General features: G+C 41.0%; 2 protein-coding genes across 2 annotated transcripts in view; both read left to right on the plus strand.

Moving 5' to 3' along the window:
- Positions 1 to 10,465: 10,465 nt before the first annotated feature.
- rpia (ribose 5-phosphate isomerase A (ribose 5-phosphate epimerase)) lies at positions 10,466 to 15,526 on the plus strand. Its single transcript, XM_003447770.5, has 9 exons — positions 10,466 to 10,744; positions 11,685 to 11,745; positions 11,961 to 12,016; positions 12,151 to 12,210; positions 12,441 to 12,505; positions 12,586 to 12,654; positions 13,817 to 13,958; positions 15,122 to 15,221; positions 15,316 to 15,526. Exons 1-9 carry the CDS (start codon positions 10,562 to 10,564, stop codon positions 15,411 to 15,413), a joined length of 834 nt encoding a protein of 277 aa, XP_003447818.1. The 5' UTR covers positions 10,466 to 10,561; the 3' UTR covers positions 15,414 to 15,526.
- Positions 15,527 to 18,327: 2,801 nt separating this feature from the next.
- The window catches only part of eif2ak3 (eukaryotic translation initiation factor 2-alpha kinase 3), a 31,326-nt gene continuing 30,089 nt past the window's right edge, over positions 18,328 to 19,564 (plus strand). Inside the window, exon 1 of the mRNA XM_003447769.5 lies at positions 18,328 to 19,082. Within this exon, the coding sequence (XP_003447817.1) occupies positions 18,775 to 19,082 (308 nt within the window). The 5' untranslated portion in view covers positions 18,328 to 18,774. The remainder of the gene's footprint in view (positions 19,083 to 19,564) is intronic.

Raw genomic sequence — 19,564 nt, forward strand, 5'->3', positions numbered from 1 at the left:
TCAGAAGGACGCGGCCCCTCTTCTTGTTAGGGAGCGCAGATAAAAGTATCCAGCTCTCCTCTTCCTGCTTGTTCAGCTATTATCGCTGTGAGAAAGAATTTATAAAACAGTCTTGTAGTGGACAACAGTCTAAGTCATCAAAAGGTCAACATACAGTATTCTATCATATGCAAACTTATATCATTAAAAGCTTATACTGACTACTAAGTACAATTTTCCATTGACAACATAGCAACTCACTAACACTGTATCAGTCTATGGCCACTTGTAAAACATTTTTAGCCAGGACATCATTAATTAGTGGGTTTTGTGAATATGTTATATCCAAATGTCTATCTCATTATCATCTTCTTCATTCTGTGGTAGGGTGATGTAACCATTAATTGAAGCAGTTACCATTTTTGACACGTTCTTCAAACAAGGTATGACGCATGAAGTGAAAAGACACAACAACAATAGTAGAACACCAACTAAAACAAGTCCTTTAAACAGCAGGGATTTCCAAGAGCCGCTTAACAACCACGTGAGCCAGTCTTCTGTGTTTGTGACGTAGTCTTGTTGTTGTGCATCCCTGAGTTGTCTAAGTATGTTCAGAGCATCAGTCATGTTGGATGAGTGTACATTATCTGGAATGTACGTGCAGCATGTGTTGTTAAAGAGGACACATAGTCCTCCTTTTCCGGCCAGTAATATGTCTAGAGCCACTCTGTGCTGCGTTACTGAGATTCTGAAAGCATCTATTTCCTGTGCCCACCCAAGGAAACAGGGCATGAAGTACTTTCTGTCCAGTGGTCCAGAGTTTGAATTCCTGTGGGACATCGGAGCCCCATATTCGATCGTGTGGTTTTGGACCGGTGTCAGTTGAACGCCATCATCTGTTGCGTTGGGGGGCACGCTTAAAAGTCATAGCTGCATCGGCATTGTCCTTCCAGACTATACTGCAGTTCTTGGTTTGACCAAGTTTTGTCCTTCCGTATGAGAAGTCGAAACATATCGGGTGACGTTCTTCACTCTGCAAGAAAGCTGGAAATGTCATTATTCTTTTGTTTGACCCGTTCACCCAGTGCGCTTCATCACACGTCCAGTTTGTAGCTGTTAGGTTATTCACGTCGTAGGTCAGCAGTGAAAACGCTAGGGCTCTCACTATAAACATGTCTCTATGTGAACAAGTTCCATTTATGACTTTCATGTGAATGCACATGCTCGTTTCAAGTGACGGAACCTTCCCATAAATAATTGCATGGACAGAAGTTGCAGGCTTGTGTGAGCAAACAAAGTAGTTCTTTTCTGTCGTGCGGTTGTATACATATCTGTACCACGCGTTGTTCATCCAGGGATGATTGTGGTCCTGCGTCATCTTGTCCAGGTGTGAGTTGTCATGTGTCCAAGCTTTCTTTGTTCGTTCCCTCGGATCCATCTTCAGTGGGATGAGACATCCTGCCACTAGGACTGTCAGAGTTAGTGAGATTAAGAGCGACTTCATGTTTACCTGGCTTACCTCACGTCTCAGGGGACTTAGGCAAGAAGAAAAAGTGCGGGATATACCCAATCGGCACTTCCTTCACCTGACGAATCACCCGAGGGTAAGGAAGTCAGTGTCCGGTTAGTCTATGCTCTCGCTCACTCTTTTACAGTGGCTTTGATGAATCCAGGACGGTCTTTCTGCTATTTTGCAGGCTGTTGGTGTGGTCAGGAGTACTTGGTAGGGTCCTTCCCAACGGGGTGAGCTCCCATTTTTCCTCTGGAGCACCCTTATCAGGATCCAATCACCTGCCTTCAACCTGCAAGATACTGGAGAAGAGTCACACAGCAGTTTGTTGTTCAACACAGTTTCTGTATTTTCTAGCAACTTTGCCATCCACTCTGCTAGAGTAGTCTCTCTAGCTGATTTGTTTACTGGTTCACTCAGTATTAGTAGTGGGAAAAGGTCTTCCATGAATTATTTCAAATGGCGTCAATTTTTGTGAGCCTGCCTTGTGTTAATTTCATCCACATTTTCACTAGACCTTTACATTCAGCCCATAGTCTCCCTGTTTCTTCCATGCATTTTCTCAGTCTCTGTTTTATCGTGCCGTTAGTTCTTTCCACTAGTCCGGCACTTTGAGGATGGTAAGCACAGTGGTGTTTGATACTGAATCCTAGTGCTTCAGAGACCTTGCTGATTACTTCATTAACAAAATGTGTCCCATTGTCTGATCTTATCAGAGTGGGGATGCCATATGTTGGAACAAAATGGCTGCATAGGCATTTTGCTACAGAAATTGCATCTGCCTTTTTCACAGGATAAATTTCTGGCCATTTTGAGAACACGTCTATAATCACTAGAGCGTATTTTTGAACCTTGGCTTCATTTAGGTCAATAAAATCCATGTGAATGGTATGAAAAGGATGAGGTGGTGTGGGAAAATGACCTCTTCTTGGTCTGAGGTTTCCCTGTGCATTATGTTGTTGGCAAATCATGCATGTTCTGACAAATTCTTTTGCTGAATTTTCGAAATTTTGAGTAAAGAAATGTTTAGAGATTATATCTACCATCTCCCTCCGGTTGACACATGAGTGGAACCGTGTGTCACTAATGCTGCTGTTTTGTGTAGGGATTTTGGTAGTGTTGGATTACCATTACAGGTCATCAAATCATTTTTTAGCTGTGCACCACATTTTAACCATTTCTGTTGTTCTGCAGTTGGTGCGGCTTTTTATTCGTTTTTAAGCACATCAAGTGGTATTTGCATTGAGGATTCAGACATTAATGTGTCTATTATTTGTTGTGCCGCTGCTTTTACGGCTTGATCTGCAAAGTTATTGCCTTTAGTGACCTCTGAGTTGTCTTTCTGGTGTGCAGCACATTTACATAATGCTAACTGTTTTGGCAATGTTATCACTTCCAACAGTGCCTTTAAAAGATTTCCATGTTGCACTGGATTTCCAGTAGAAGTAATCATACCTCTATTCTGCCAAATTTTTGCAAAATGATGTACTGCTGAAAAAACATACTAACTGTCTGTGTGTCTCTCTGTCTGTCTGCGTCCTTGACACAGTCAGCTCCTTTTATGGGCATGTAGTTCCTGTTACACACACACCACAGGCACACATATTTCCTGTTTCTCCAGACTAACCAAACTCTTTGTTGAACTTTCCATATAGCGACAATAAGTGTCCAACATTTGAGAGTTGTCTCACATGTGTCGGGTAAGACAAATTGGCTTAGATTTAAAATTGAAGTCACTGCATGGGGCACTTTGATGATTAAAGTGTGTCCTAAAACAATGTCAGCTGACTTTTTACTGCCTCTGCTGCAGCTACACCGGCCTGCACACAACAGAGTCTAATTTGCAGAAGTAAAATGCAAGCAGACGTTGTTTTTCTCCAAATGCCTGTGTTAAAACAGCTTTCATGTAACCTGCACTTCCATCTACATGTAAGTAGAAAGGCTATTTCCAAGTTACTGAATGCTTCTTTTTTTTTTCCTCTGTAGATACAGCACTACATATTTTCTTAAGGCATTTTGGACAATTTCTATTTCGTTTTAAAATAATTCATATATCTCATACATGTTACATATGTCAAACTTCTAAGTTGGGAAAAACTTTGCATTGCTTACAGCTCGTAGCTCACAGCTCTAAAACTAGGCATCAGTAAATCATGTGCCTAATCATTTCGTGTCACTGTGATCCACAAGTATGATCACAGATTTGTTTTCCAAACCAACAAAACAAACAAACAAAAGCTTTTAATATCATGCAGCTTCTGCTCTGAAAAACAAAAAAAAATTAATACAATATAAAAGGTGTGTATCTTGCTCATTAGCTTGGTAGTATAGGTTTGCTCTTCATCTTAACAAAATCTCATCTAGGATGACAGGTTTACAAGCGGGTCAAGTGCCTCTATGCACCTAATTAGATTAGGTATTTTCTTTATTTTCTTCATCTCATATGTCATTGTACTGAGTTTGAGCAAACCTTAAGCTTGATGCAGACTACTTTTAACAATTATCCACCTCACATCACAACTGACTGAGGTGCCTCTTCATATTAATATTATTTCATTATTAATGTTATTATCTTTTTATATAACAGCAATAGTATATTACAATATTTTATTTATATTTTATTTTGCATCCATCGAGGGATGGGGGTGATCTGCAGTTTCACCCCTTCCCAAGCTGGAGACATTTACCTTTTCACACACTTTCCTTGGCTGAACAATGACACAGCCGTAATATACCTTATGCATCTCTCTATTTATTTGTGTGAATTATCTGGTTTCATGCATTCTATCCATTCTAGGCACGGTCGCCCTGCCAACTATGTTTCATTGTTAATATCAGTTTACAGGTTGTTATCCTTCTATTATCAATTTGAATACATTAGATAGGCTCTAATTTAATTTAACCTTTTGTTTATTCCACTTCATTCCTCTTTCCATGCTTTAAAACATTACACCTCTTGTGTACGCTTTGTTTTCTTTTTAGCATCCTTTTCAGTATTTATTTCTGCTTGGAGGGTTTCTTATAATTTAGTTATACATTTTCCCTCCCACGTGGGACATTTAGGTTTTCTTTGGATTTCTCTATCTATATGCACTAATTTGTCCGGCGCCTGGACATTTTTTCTCTAACCACTGCTCGTCAGCAGTGAGTTTTGAAGCTTCGTTACCCATTTTAATCCTTTACAACTACACAACTGCGGCACCTTCTCTGGCACGAGAATCGAGAGAGGTAGTTGACACGGCCTTCTACTTTCAAGCTATTCTTGAAAGCGGTGTCATCTTTATGTGATAAAACACGACCTTTTTCTCTCTTCACCAGTACTTGGGTGTCCAACAGTAAACAAATTAATGGAATAGTTCAGCCTCCTTATTGTGCTGTAAAATCAACTTATTCCATCAACACAAAAATAAAACATATAATACCTTTATGCGCGCGCTGACTTTACCCACTACGGGGGAGCTACCAGTCCCAGACGAGCTCTATCTTTATTTTAAAATGCTACCAGCCTCTCTGGGCGAGCTTACACGGTTTTACGCAACGTGTCTCAGAGTGTCAATATTCACCTGCTTGTTGATTCACTGCCGGTCTCTCAGGTCCGCCTCATCGACCCCCACCGTCGTGGACCACTTCTAAAAACGCTGGCCAGAACCCGAATTCACGTTTCTGGTCTTTTATCCTGCACCTAGACAGGAGCTGTCGACAGACTTCAGCGCGGGCTTCTCACGACGTCAGGACTCGATGAGGTTTTCCCGTAGGATCACACAAAAGTGTTATGTTAAATCCGGCTCGGAGGACCAAGAAATGTAAGGAGTTTTCCTGTAATGCAACTCAGATTGGAATAAATGACACTCAGACAGGTTTTACAAATTAACGTGCACGGGAGAGAACCGGACAGGCGCCGTTCCTTCGCTTGACCTCAGTTGCTCTCGTCCGCTCTCCCGTAACACTGCTCTTTTATTGTGGTTACATGAATATGCATAGGTTCATTAACATATGACGTATACCGTGTGTGTGTGTGTGTGTGTGTGTGTGTGGGGTCGAGAGCTTGCACAACGTAACTTCTCTAGTAAAAAAGAGCAAACACATCTAGAAAACCTTAAACAAAATGTACTTCTAAACATAAACATAATAAAATCTTTCAACAGCCATACATACTACATAAACAACATATATAAACAGATTTTCCAATATAATATTTACCTTTGAGTTGTTGGTGCTTTGTAAATGGAAATCTCCAGAGACGAGAAGATGGAGCAGGTTTGCAGTCCTGGTTCATTCTGCTCCTGCATTGTGGTCACCAACATACAGCAATGTTAAAGCTGCTGCCTGAGTACTGAAAAACAAATATTAATGCTGCAAATTATTTCTCTTAAAGGATGTAAGCTGTACAGAGTACTGGACATATAACTTTGTGATCATTAACATGAATTCAGATTAGTTTTTTAACCTGAATATTTGAAACAAACTCTGTAAAAATAAAAATACAGAGTCGGTGCTAAAAAAAATAATTAATTAGTGGGAAAATGACATAAGAAACCCCCATAAATTTTAACTTAATCTGCCTGCTCTATCTGCCATTCCCGAACAGAGATAAACAAGTTTCACCGTGAGTGCAGCTGCCAGTCAAAGAATCAAACTTATAGGAAAGGAGACCCCTTGAATATAAATGATGAGAACTATTGATAGTTAAAGAATCTTTGGAGAAATTTTTATTTTAGTCTGACCCCAGTCCCATCTGCTAACATGGAGGAGGTGGGATTTATGACCTATACTGCAGCCAGACACCAGGGGGCGATAGAGACGTTTTGGCTTCATTTTTGGGGAGCTGTCGCGTCGTCCATGTTATGAGTTGTATGAAAGGTCAAGTTAGGCGTGCAATCTGATATGAGGTTGTACTTAAGCTCTCAAGGTTACGTGACAGAACAAATTCATTTTTAAATAACTCATGACCAAAACTAGCAAAATTTGGCATACACAATGAAGTCGGTTCCTAGACGATGTATTTGGTGAAAAAACTGATTATGTGAGGGTAGCCAGTAGTAGCCTCAGTGTGGGTACAAAGTTCTCTCCGTGAATACAGTGAAATGACATTAAAGAATCATATAGAAATATCAGTGTTTCTTCGTGTGTATAGAAAATGTACAATGATTTAAAGTAAAACCCAGGGTCAACCCTGAAGTTACCCACATAAGCTTAAAGCCTTTCTTCACAGTATAGAGGCCTATGAAACAGGATTTTTGACTTATCCAGATAACTTCAAAGCTGATCCTAAAGTTATCCAATTTTTTTAACAGCGTGACTTGACACTATACAAGGACATTTTAGGTTTAACATGATCTACTTTCATGTAATGAAAACGCTGAAAGGCGTTTAAAAGGAGGAGGTGCTGAGGAAGCCTCCGTTACTAACGCCGTTAAAACGAGTTTTTCAGCAGCAGACTGAAGGCTGACGCATTGGCTGCTCTCACCGTTGTCGCGCGCCCCGCAGGTAAAGTTAATTAGTTAGTTGAACTGAAAAACTTTCAAATAATCCGCTTTTCTGTCGCTTGGAACATTTTTGGCGATGTCAACAACAAATCCGGAGGAGCAGTCGCTGGGGGCGGGGCCGATGGAACAGTAATTTCCGGTGACGTCATGGGCTTGCCTTTGAACCTTTGAACTTTCCTTTGACGTCGCCAGCTCCAAACCCCTTAAATACAACAGTCCTGCTTACTTTTTACATGCTTTCACAGTGGAAGGTGCATTTCAGACGCGTTCAACTCAAAACATACCAAATTATCATTTAACTCATCCCACAAAATTTATAAAAAATGGAAGACAAATACTTAAATACTGAGGACATTGAGGAAATCACAGCAGCACGTCTTTATCCTCTGATCAAATCTTTTTTTGAAAATTTGACGGCTGTGCAGTGGCATACCATTAGATCAGGAGACTTGGACATTGCCACTAAGAGTCTTCTAGGAGAGCTCATTGTAGGGATAACTGAAATAGGTGTGAAACACTTTGAAATGATGACTCAGAATGCCAACACTGAAATATCAGAAGATGGTGTTTTGAGCAAAATGAGTACCATAGTTCCGCAGGCTTTTGCTGAAGCTTTGGAAACGGTTCCTCAGGCCGACAAGGAAAGTACTGAAAACTTCCAACATCTGCTTGCTAAGGAGGTTGTGCTAAGTATTATATCTGCACAGTCTTCTGACAGCAAAACAAGTTTTGGAGAACGTGAGCACATCCTTCCTCCAAAACGGCTGAACAAAATGATCCATTTTGCTGGGAGAATGATTAGAGCTTTCATCTCCAAGATGAATTATTTCAGCACGAGCACTGATACCAGTAGCTCCAGTAGCTCCAGTGATTCAGATGAGGACACTAAAATGTTAGATAGTCCAAGTGTTCCAAAAGAATATCTGGATCAAGGATATAAAACACCCACGATAGGCCCCCAGGACAGCTTAGATAGTGAATTTCTAGAAACTGTGAAATTTCACATCAAAAATGCTGCTGATAGTTTTATGCAAAATTGGAAAAAAATTATGTCTCCTCATTATAACAAGGAGCAACCACAAACAACTGAAGAGATTGAGGAAATTGCAAGACAGCTCACATTCTTAGTTGAGGCAAAGATTCAATGTTCTCTAGAGCGTGGTGAAGTTACCACTCCCGCATCATTTGCAGAGAAATGTAAGCAGTCGCTACAAAACAACGCAGGTAAGCTCAAAACATTCTTTACGAAGCAATTTGCAAAAGCGACAATTCTTCGCATTGCCAAAAACACCAGGGCTAAATTCCAGAGAAAGGAGAAAGTTGAAAGCAGTGAATCGGTGGAGGAGCTTGTTAATGATGTCGACTTGCTGCTTCAGACTGTAAAAGATCGTAATTCAAATGAGTTTGAACTATTTAAACAAATTTCGATCGGCAAATCTCTGGAGTTCACCCAGGCCCTCACAGACATGCTAAATAAATATGCTGTAGGGGACATGGGACCTGAAACTTTACCTGATTGTTTCAGAACAGCACATGTAAACCTACAAGTGAAAGTTTTCTTGGCACTCATGAGATGGTGGTTATGCACCCAAGCTGAGAGCCATAGTCAGAGTGTAATGCTTGCAATACTTGGGACTCAAGAACCACAGACAGAAACACAGACACAACCACAGACACAACCACAGACAGAACCACAGACACAACCACAGACAGAAACACAGACACAACCACAGACAGAAACACAGACAGAAACACAGACAGAAACACAGACAGAAACACAGACACAACCACAGACACAACCACAGACAGAAACACAGACAGAAACACAGACACAACCACAGACAGAACCACAGACACAACCACAGACAGAAACACAGACAGAAACACAGACACAACCACAGACAGAAACACAGACAGAAACACAGACAGAAACACAGACACAACCACAGACAGAAACACAGACACAACCACAGACAGAAACACAGACACAACCACAGACAGAAACACAGACACAACCACAGACAATGGAAAGTATTCCAGTTGTAACGTCCCAACCAAAACCTGAGCCGTTTGTACTAGATGATCCTGTACACAAAGCTTACATTAAAATAGTCCTTCATAAATTATTTAACCGCATAGCTAAAAAATTAAAGATGAAGTGCACTTGTGTAGGCACACAGAAGATCCACACCTGGCTTTTGGAAGAAGTATGGGGCGAACTCAGGGATAAAAAACTTACTATAACTCCACAAAACCTAAAAAATCTGGAAAAGTACATTCTTAAAGACTTGCGCAATTTCTTTGGGAGTGTCGAAACTGTTCAGGTTGCTCTGGAGTTACAGAAATCCACAGCTGTAAAAATCATTACACAATGCTTGACTGAACATCTGTCAGACACAAAAAAGAAGCCAAATGCCATTGTCAGGTTTTTCACTGCGTTGACCAAAGCCATCACCAAGCCATTTAGACGCACAACTTGAAGTGGTGGTTTTTAACATCAACTTAGTATTCATCTTGAAGGAAAAACAGTCATCTTTTTCCTTGCAGATGAATACCGAAATACATAACATCAAAAATGTCGTAGCAAGAGAGAAATTTGATTATAACTGGATTCAAATCCCCCAACCGGTCTCGGCAGATGGCCGCCCGCCTGAGCCTGGTTCTGCCGCAGGTTTCCTCCCATTAAAGGGGGGTTTTTCCTGCCCACTGTTGCCAAGTGCTTGCTCATAGGGGATCATAAGATTGTTGGGGTTTTCTCTCTTGCATTGTAGGGTCTTTATAATATAAAGCACTTTCAATCAGCTTTTGTTATTGGGCCCTATTTAAATCAAATTGATGAGCAATTTGAGAAAATTTTCCAAATCAATAAAACAAATTCTAAATTTTAACTTGTATTTCTGTCTCTTTTTATTTTCTGATTGTCATTGGATTGTCTTTTAAATGAACATCTACTGTGATTTTTAAATTAATATCCATTGGTCCTTGTATATAATAAAAATATTGTTTCTTACAAATAAATACTGTTAAATGAATAACTGCTCACTATCAGTTTTCAGGAAATGAATAATGTTGATCATTTTTCTATTAATGGAAAAATGGAAAACTTCTGCTGACATATGAGCTGTTTATTTAAAAAAGGACAAAGCCTTATATGCCATACATACTATATAAACAACATATATAAACAGATTTTCCAATATAATATTTACCTTTGAGTTGTTGGTGCTTTGTAAATGGAAATCTCCAGAGACGAGAAGATGGAGCAGGTTTGCAGTCCTGGTTCAGTCTGCTCCTGCATTGTGGTCACCAACATACAGCAATGTTAAAGCTGCTGCCTGAGTACTGAAAAACAAATATTAATGCTGCAGTAATTAGAATCAAACTTATAGCAAAGGAGACCCCTTGAATATAAATGATGATAATTAAAGAAAGAATCTTTGGGAAACAAAAATTCGAGGACAAATTTTTATTTTATCCACTAACATGGAGGAGGCGGGGTTTATGACTTACACTGCAGATCTATTTTTTTTGAGGGGAAAGCTGTCCGCGGCGGATCTGTCTGTCTCCGTGTCTTGTGGGCCGGGTCATGACATTTCAGGGGTGGGTCTCCTTCAAGAAGCACGCAGCTGGATTTGTGTGTGTAGCATCCCGGAGGCTGGTGGTTCCCAATAACTATAAGCACGTGTGTCTGTTCAGTCAGTCTGCAGCTAACATGGCAGAGGAGGCGAAGAAGCTAGCTGCTTACGCCGCCGTGGATAACCACATTCAGGTACAGCAGGCTCTGTTACCGTTCACTCTCTGCTAGTTTGTCGCTTACTATAAACAGGATTTGAAACAGTAGTATATAGTCTTATCTGCGTGTTTAGCAAAGTTGGCTAAATATACAGCTACAAACCAGCTTAGTGATTTGTTACCGTTATCTAACTTGCACGGTTTGGAAGCGAATTAGCTGTGATAGCTAGCTAACTTTGCTTAGCATTAAGCAGTGCATGTTACAACATACAGTAAGTCGCTAGCTAAGCGGTAGCTGTATTTGACAGAGCCGTACACTGCTGATTTAACACGGCATAAGTCTCAGAACTGTAAAGGCTACGTGACTGCCCCATGTGTACATTTCTACATGAACTAACCGCATCATGACCGCTCACCAAATGTCACATTAAAGTCTCGACGGTATCCATTTGGGCCAAACTAATGATGATATGGGGGGTTCCATATTAACCTTTTACTGTTGTGCATTTACACTCCTGCACCTCCCCTCGCCTCTGTGTTCAGGGTTTAGAAAATCAATCTCATGAAGCAAAACGCTGTTGAGCAATATAGAGCAAACAAGTCTGCTTAAGAAGTGAGCTGTCTGCACGTTGGGTTGAATAAAAGACTTGAACAGAAGAGCCAAAACCAGCAGGTCTGAAGCACATGCACGTGTCCAGGCTGTTCTAGTGGGAGAGGCTTAGATGAGACAGGAGAGAGCTTTCTACCTGCTGAAACCTAAAATCTTGGTATCTTGTGTTTTAGTCATTTTTAGTATGCCAATACAGGAAATAAACACTCAGCATTCCTAACAAAGTAGATTCATGATATGATCATTATTATTATGACTGCAGTAAATTAAACTCTTACACATCTTTTGGTGTTGTTTGTTTTTCTCCTCACATGCTCAGGATATTTAGCCTCACTACATTTGTTTAACTTTATTTTTGTTTTTCTAGAATAATCAGGTTGTTGGTGTGGGCAGCGGGTCAACTATCGTCTACGCTGTGGATAGATTAGGTGAGGGAAACATAACCTTTGACTGTACGACACAAGATAATACACCATCTCTACAGGAAGATTTGAAGCTCTGCTCCAGTTGTGACACAGAGCAGAGTTTTTTTTCTGTCTTAACAACACAAGCAAATTCCTAAATGCAGCACCATTTGGGTCTTTATCAGAATTCATCAAATAAAGCACTAATGGCCCTTGTGTTTTATCCCTCCCTCTTCTAGCTGAGAGAGTGCGTCAGGAGAAACTCAATATTGTTTGTGTTCCCACCTCCTTCCAGGTTGGTTTGCATATTTCACAACAGTGTGGAGCAATATGACTTTGAAACATCATTTCCCCTTACTTAAAACTGTGTGTTTTTTCTTTCCTCTGCGCTTTTGTTCTGCTGTTTTTGGGGTTTTTTTTGTCCCACAGGCTCGTCAGCTGATTCTGCAGCATGGCCTCACTCTGTCAGATCTGGACAGGCACCCCGAGGTATGATGAGCTCATTGGAAATCAATCTGAAAGCCCTGATTTCCTGTCTATCTCTGCTTACTATCAATAAAAAAGGGGCAAAACCCAACCAAATAAATAAAACATGATTGGGAGAGCTGACTAAAGCATTTCCTACATTTAGGGAATGGTTCAGGAGTTTCTTTTGTATATACCGGTATCTGTGCTCAGTGGTCTGCTTGCATAAAAAATCGCCGCCTTTGCTTTTGCAGCTGGATGTGGCAATTGATGGAGCAGATGAAGTGGACGAAGACCTCACGCTGATAAAAGGTGGAGGGTGAGTACAGTACAGATGTCTGATTGCAAGCAGCGTCTTTCCTGATTTCTGTCATTCATCTTTTTCTTCTTCTTTCCCAGTGGCTGCCTGACTCAGGAGAAGATTGTAGCCGGCTGTGCTAAACATTTTGTTGTAATTGCCGATTACAGGTGTGTATCGGTGAACCTAAATGTCAGATGTTAGAGAAAGTGTGGTCATTCAGAGGTGTAGTGTTACGTATTGAAGTAGCAGAACACAGGTTTCCATGTGTGCACTGGAGTTGTTGCTTGTTTCCAAGCACATGTAAAGACTGTAATAGCAAAATGGTCAAACTTTAGCAATTCATATTTTATATATTTATGAGATGAACCAGAGTTCTCTACACATAACAGGCAACTTGGCAAAAGATGTATTTTAAATTCTTTCGCTGAATCTGTGATGATGTTTGTACCATCCAAGTGATAACCATTGAGCTTTTAAACGTGGCCTATCTTGCCTAAGAGTTAAGGCTGTTTTGAATGTTGTATGTTTCCATTTTCCCAGCAAAATATAAGGGAATGAAAGGGGGTAGCTCAGTAGTGTACTTTATTTTTACCAGGGTTGATCAAATTACTTTGTTACAACAGAAAAAATGAACCACACAGGACTTAACCTGTGCATGATTCCAAACATCCACCATATAAACCTGACCTGACCTTTAGGATGTACAGGACATAAAACATTATTAATATGAAGATCTTGACTATCTGGGTATAATTAAAGGTGCACACTTGGGCTTTTTAGGGTGATGGGGTCTGGCCACCCTGCCAGGCGGGTGAGTGATATGGAAACCCACGTTTGCAAATTTAACTTGAATGAGGAGATGTAAGACTTTCAAATTCTTACCCAAAAAATCTTGGGACAAGTTTAAATCCTGGTGACTTTGACCTCAGGAACCATGTAATTCTACTATTTATTAAAATATTGTAGAATTCAGACATCTGTTGAGGTGTTATTAATCGTTATGTTTTGGCAGACGGTTCAATATGATAGGAAAGTGTGTTTGTAGAGTTACCGTGTACGAGTGCTTGTAATTCCAAGACAGCACCAGTTTTACCACAGCAATCACAGCTTTGAACCAGTGATGGAAATGTGTCCTTTCATTCTAAGTAAACTGAGACTCGCTGCTGCCACATCAGCTATCACAGCCACATCCGGTACTAAATAAGACACTTTAAGTATTAAATATTTGTGTTTTCTTTTACTAAAATAAAAACGGGTTTTAGACTGATCTGTATCTATGTGAGGATCATTCGTCCAGATTTGATTCATTCCCTTTCTCTACAACTCCAGGAAGGACTCCATAGCTCTGGGCCAACAGTGGAAGAAAGGAGTTCCCATTGAGGTTATCCCCATGGCGCATGTTCCCATCTCCAGAACGATAGCAAAGCGTTTTGGAGGCGAGGCTCACTTAAGAATGGCTGTCAGCAAAGCAGTAAGTGGACTGACTCTAACATCTGTGACATCTCAGCTGCACCTCTTTGTTTCATTGCTCACAGCTTTGCTCTGGTTTTCCTCCTGGATTTTCATTCCGTGGATCTTAAACTTACCATTGAACTTTTAGCATTAATCAACAGTTAAGAATTTAACTTTAAATTTAGCCATAGGCTGTGTATAAAAGAGACATTTCAGTGGCAGCATATTGGTTAATAACCTTTGTTTGCTCTTGGTGACTTGTGCCTGTTGTTTGTCCCGACCAGACTTCCATAGGTGCTACACCGCAGTGACTGATCCCCATTTTCTACTTTTATTAGCAACATTTTAACCCTTCCCATAAAACGGAATCAAAAATGCTGCCGTTTATATCAGCCTGATGTTGCCTGTGTAGCTGGCCTGAGTGTAAAAGGTGATTTGAACCCACAAACAATAACCGTGACTTTACATTTTCTATATGTCATTTACTGGACTTGGTGAAGCGGGCAGCACATGGTTAAAAGGTTTTTGAGTAACTTTGAGGAAGACCTAGTGAAGACTGCTCACATGCTGCTGTGGACCAGATCATTGGCTGCAGTGCCTGTAGTGTCAATCCAGTGCAATTAACTAACTGCGTGGCCTCGTGAGTCGGCTTCATTAGAGGCTTGTGACAACTGTGTGAGACTGAGGAAAGTTTACACTGAAATCGGAGGGCAAAACCGCCTACACAGGCACTGTAACTGCCTCATTAACACTCTGCAGACTTTAATGATTTGCCTCCTACTCGGTTCTTTCAAATGAACAACATCCAGCGAGAGACGGGAGCCTCTGTTTATTATTCCAGCTCTTAATGTTTTCATTGCTCTTTTTTTTTTTTTTTTTCTCCTTTTTTTGTACTGTTGAGCCTGGAAACTGTTTTGAGTGCTAATGAGTGGGACAGTTTGTTTACTCACAGATCCTTGACTCAGACATGCTGTTATTTAATTAAAACTTCCTTTATAATCGTGCACGATCACTTAATAATTACATGTGGCAGACCACGCTCGAGCGTTTTGTAAACTGCTAAAGAGAATAATTATATTTCCAGCACCCGAGATAACACGCTTTGCGTGTGTTCCCGTGCTTTGCTGCTTCACCCCGTGAAGGGCTTGTGGAGTGACTTGGTTATGTATTTGTGGCTTTCAGGGTCCCGTGGTCACTGATAATAGCAACTTCATCCTGGACTGGAAGTTTGAGCATGCTCAGAACTGGAAGGAAGTGAACACTGCAATCAAGATGATCCCAGGTGAGGAGCTTGGGACGTGTCTCATTCTTGCTGTAAGTATATTGGTCCATCCATCAGTGTTCAGAGTGCTCAGCCTGTCTCTGTGTGCTTACAGGTGTGGTAGAGACCGGGCTCTTCGTGGGGATGGCTGAAAGGGCCTACTTTGGCATGGAGGACGGAAGCGTGCAGGTTCGGGATCCTCCGGTCAACTGAGTTTTCCACAATTGGCACCATCTCACTGTGCTCCTCTTTCTGAATGACCTCACCGCTCCCACAAGTGCTGCACAGCCAGATTAGGAGTGCCTTGACATTAATAAAAAAAAGAAAAAAAAAAGAAGACATTTTTAAAGGAGCGAGGGGGGGGGGAGAGAGAGAGAGAGAGAGAGAGAGAGGGGGGAGAGAGAACACGAACTAGTTTCCCTGCTTTTGGAGGGATGGCAAGAACTACTAATGAATATCCAGATTTAAGCAGCAGGAAGCATAAAATGATCTAGTGCAGCTATGAAGCCTCTGGAACTGTGTTACAAAGATGCACAATATAAAGGTGGGGTGTAATGTAAGTTTCCTTGTTGAAGAAGCCTAACATGACAAAACAACACAAGCTGTTACCTAGTCCCTTTTAGTGACACTATATGGGTGTATTGTATCACTGTAAATACATCAATATTGTGACACTATGTTGATGTATTTCCATGACTGCAGGTTACAGATTACGGACTAGAGGCCACCCTTGTTGAGGTGTATAACGGGTATAAAATCTCTGCATTTCGAGTCCACTGTGTCACAACACTGTAAAGTTGCTTTAGCAGAGCTGTAGGTGTAAGTGTTCATTTCACTGGCTGGTAGGAAGCAGCTATCTGGTTTCCTGTCCTGAATGAAGACAGACTGGGAAATATATGTGGTTTCCTTTGAGGTTCCACAACTGTTCCTGTAAAGTTAGACTAATCATTGAACGTTAAAGTCCTCAGACTCACTGTTTGTCCAGGGAAAAAAAACAAAACTAATGCACGTACACATCTCCTTCCTCTGTGTCTGTTCTTTTTGTGCCTGTATGTCACCTGCATGACGGTTACTTATCCTTTACACGAGTCATCTGGTCACTGAATGCCTCGTCCCACTAACATAACTTGAAGTAGGTAATGATGGTGTACAGTCATGCTATTTAACTTTGGCGTGCTGTAGATCATGTAAATTTCACTAGGACCATGAGTACCTTTTGTGTCTTGTAATACCAAAGTAAGTGTTCTTTATGATTCAAGTAGCAAAAGTTTATTACATTTTCACAGTTGAATGCCTTTAAAATATATTCTTTTAAGACAGAAGTGTTGTCAGTGTTGGTGAAACTGTACATCTTCATAGTTCAGTTTATAGCATGGAGTCTGTCCCTTGAAGAAATGATCCCTTATGTCATTTTGTGGCCAAGTTACTGTCTCTGCCTGCATCAGCCATCACATGTTGTTCTTATGGTTTTCAAATTCAGCTGTTTCTTCGACTTTAGACTCACTATTCCTTACACTGTGGTTTCATTTTTGTGAATGTGTTTTTGTTTTAATGTATAAAACTGAGAGACTCTGGAGATGGGCAGAGCTGTGAAATTCAAGATCAAGTCATGCAAATGCAGTTAGTTGGCAAATATGTTTAAAAGCCACTGTGAAGTGCCCACACTCGGATCCTATTCTAATGTTATTCCAGTCTTATAAATCAAATTCAAGTGGCCTGGAGATGAAAGGTTAAGCAATCTGGGAATGTGTTTGGAATATTTTTGCACCAGCATATTATTATTATTTTTTTCCATTCTTTTCTTTACCAGTTGACTGTGATTATTATTTTTGCTGCAAAGGTTCTAATTTCTTTGTCAACCAATACAGGACCAAAATTATAACCCAATGTCTTGTTTTATTTTTTTGTGATTTTTAGTGTGAGCATAGTTGTTGCCACTTATTTCCCTTTATTTAAAGCTATTAACCAATAAGTATGATTTCTGAACATGAATTGACTTTGACCTTGTCAGTCACTGTACAACAGGTACACAAGGAACAAAATTTCATTACAGTTGGTTAAACATGATGAAATATAATAACCATGTTAAAATATGTTAAAATTGTATAGCAGCAGAAATCCTATAACATGCAAGGGTAGGGACAACAGAGCATGAAAGAGGGATGAGGATGCAGTGATGTCTGTGCCTCGAAACAAGCAGCGCTTGGGTGCAATGTCTTAAATGGAGGGAAGACGAGCCTCAGTGATTTTCTTCCACCATCCTCGCCTCTCTTCAGTCTTGCGTGGCCCACAGACTTCATAGTGTGGTTGGTGGTCATGTGTCAGTCATCAGCGTGAACAGCACAGGGCTCAGGGTGGTGTTCTCCAGGTGTGCACGGCTTCAGTAAAGAGCAGAGGAGATTGTGTCCTCGGTGGAACAGTTTAGCCAGTAGACAAACTGGAATGAATATAATAACGAGCTGTGCTCGAATTTGTGCAGAGTGCAGGAAAGTACCACCATCCTATTTGACCACAGGGAGGCGCTAGAAATTCAACCTGCTTAGTGTGCTTAAGGTAGTTTAATGCCAGCACACCAAAATGTTCTATATACAGACTATGAGCTAATACCCTTATGTACAATAAATAGCTAAACGCGTCTTTTGTATATTGAGCAACTGTAAATGCTTTGACATGTTTACAATAACTTCTTTAATATATATATTTATAACACATAAAACAAAAAAAAAATATGTTCTGTAATGTCATGGAAAGCTTTGAGCTTTTCTCCTGTGACTGAGTTATAGACGTTATGTCATTGTTATCTCTGTTTAAACGAAACTGAGAGCGATAACTCGTGACCGGGACCAGGAACTGCACCGATCTTGTACACTGAAGCCACGTTGATGCTTTCATGTTGGCTATCTTGACAACAATTCATGAATGACAGCCTAAATATCCAATCTAGTTGTTCCATTCAATCACCCAGGACGCAAACTGACCAATAACGTCCCTGCCTGTCAGACTAACCTCTCTTATTGGTCAGACTACGTCAACTCGGACCAATCACAGACCCGCTACGGAATTCGCCATCGAGGACATTTTTGCGTCACCTTTTGCTCTGGTCGTCGGGCAGCCGTCAATGCGCTTGCGTGGCTGTGACAGACAGCGGATTAGCCAATGCAGTACACTGTTTGGGAGGCTGGGACTTCCTGAGCCCACCTCTTTGAGTGACAGATGGGTGGTGCAATGGTATTCTGCTTAGTGTGCGAGTCTAGATGGTTGACAGCAAATTATCCAACGAGAGGCGGATTCATGAATTTTTAACAAACTCAGGGATTTCACTAACCAATCCTAGTGTAGAAACAAGGCGGGATTTAGCGTTACCAAGGCAAGTCGAGTCCAGTATAAAGGCAATAACATGGTTTCCCAGTGGCTGTTTATGTTTACTTAAAGAACATCTCCGAAAAGGGCGTTTTAGAAGACACAGCTTAGTTTTCTGTTTTAACTACAGTTTTTTGGACCTTAAGTTTTTTTATGTTAAGATTTACAAGGCCAGTGGCATGTAAATCTAATCACTAATGTGCCAGTCTTACAAATGGAAAGGGGGCTTCACTTTGGAAACGTGAGCATTTCCCTGGTGCTCCTCTTGTTGCTGAAAGCGCTCATCGGATTCGGGACTTCGCAAGCTCAGGGCTCCGCCATCGGGAGGGTGCCGCAGTCCACAACCGGGGGTTCAGGTTCGACCGCGGCGGAAGATGGTGCAGGAGTCATGAAGCGTGGCTTGGAGAACGTAGGCACCTCGGTCATTGGAGCAGACGTTACCGTGGAGGACGACGACAATGGGTCAGCGGCGGAGGCAGACGAATCACATGGAGAAAGTAACGGAAGCGTCAGACAGACGAGGTAATTATAAAAAGAGTTAGGCACCAACTGACAGTAAGTAACTACACATTCATTATCTCACACCGTTTCTCTAGCGCCTACAAAATAAGGACGACCCCTAAAATAACAAACACACAAACTAGTAACGCCTCCCTCTCCCAATTTATTTGTAAAGTCAGTTTAAACTTTTTACTTTTTTTGTCAAGCGATACTTTTTCATTAGTATTTCTCCGCCGAAGCGGCGCATTCAGAAGTTACTGGGGAAGTGTTTGTTTGTGTCCACTTTGCTCATAAACCTGTTTTTACTGCGTGCTATAACAGGCAGCCTTACAAACGGTGCCAAGAAAATAATGCGACAGAAAGGTTAAGTGCAGTGTCATAGCACAGAAGAGGAAAATGAAGTGTTTGTGAGCGAGTTTGGTATCGTGTCCGATAATGGACGCACACCGTAGCAGATGCGCTTATGCCCAGCTAACTACAGCTAGCTCTGTGTTCATGTTTTT

Source organism: Oreochromis niloticus, linkage group LG19 (assembly GCF_001858045.2).
Source record: "Oreochromis niloticus isolate F11D_XX linkage group LG19, O_niloticus_UMD_NMBU, whole genome shotgun sequence".
Classification (NCBI taxonomy): domain Eukaryota; kingdom Metazoa; phylum Chordata; class Actinopteri; order Cichliformes; family Cichlidae; genus Oreochromis; species Oreochromis niloticus.

What these genes read in the sequence shown, in the direction of transcription:
- rpia (XM_003447770.5), top strand. Translation starts at nt 10,562, where the DNA reads ATGACATTTCAGGGGTGGGTCTCCTTCAAGAAGCACGCAGCTGGATTT. An exon ending in CTACGCTGTGGATAGATTAG is followed by an intron (nt 11,746 to 11,960) that starts GTGAGGGAAACA and finishes TCCCTCTTCTAG; the next exon opens with CTGAGAGAGTGCGTCAGGAG. An exon ending in ATCTGGACAGGCACCCCGAG is followed by an intron (nt 12,211 to 12,440) that starts GTATGATGAGCT and finishes TTGCTTTTGCAG; the next exon opens with CTGGATGTGGCAATTGATGG.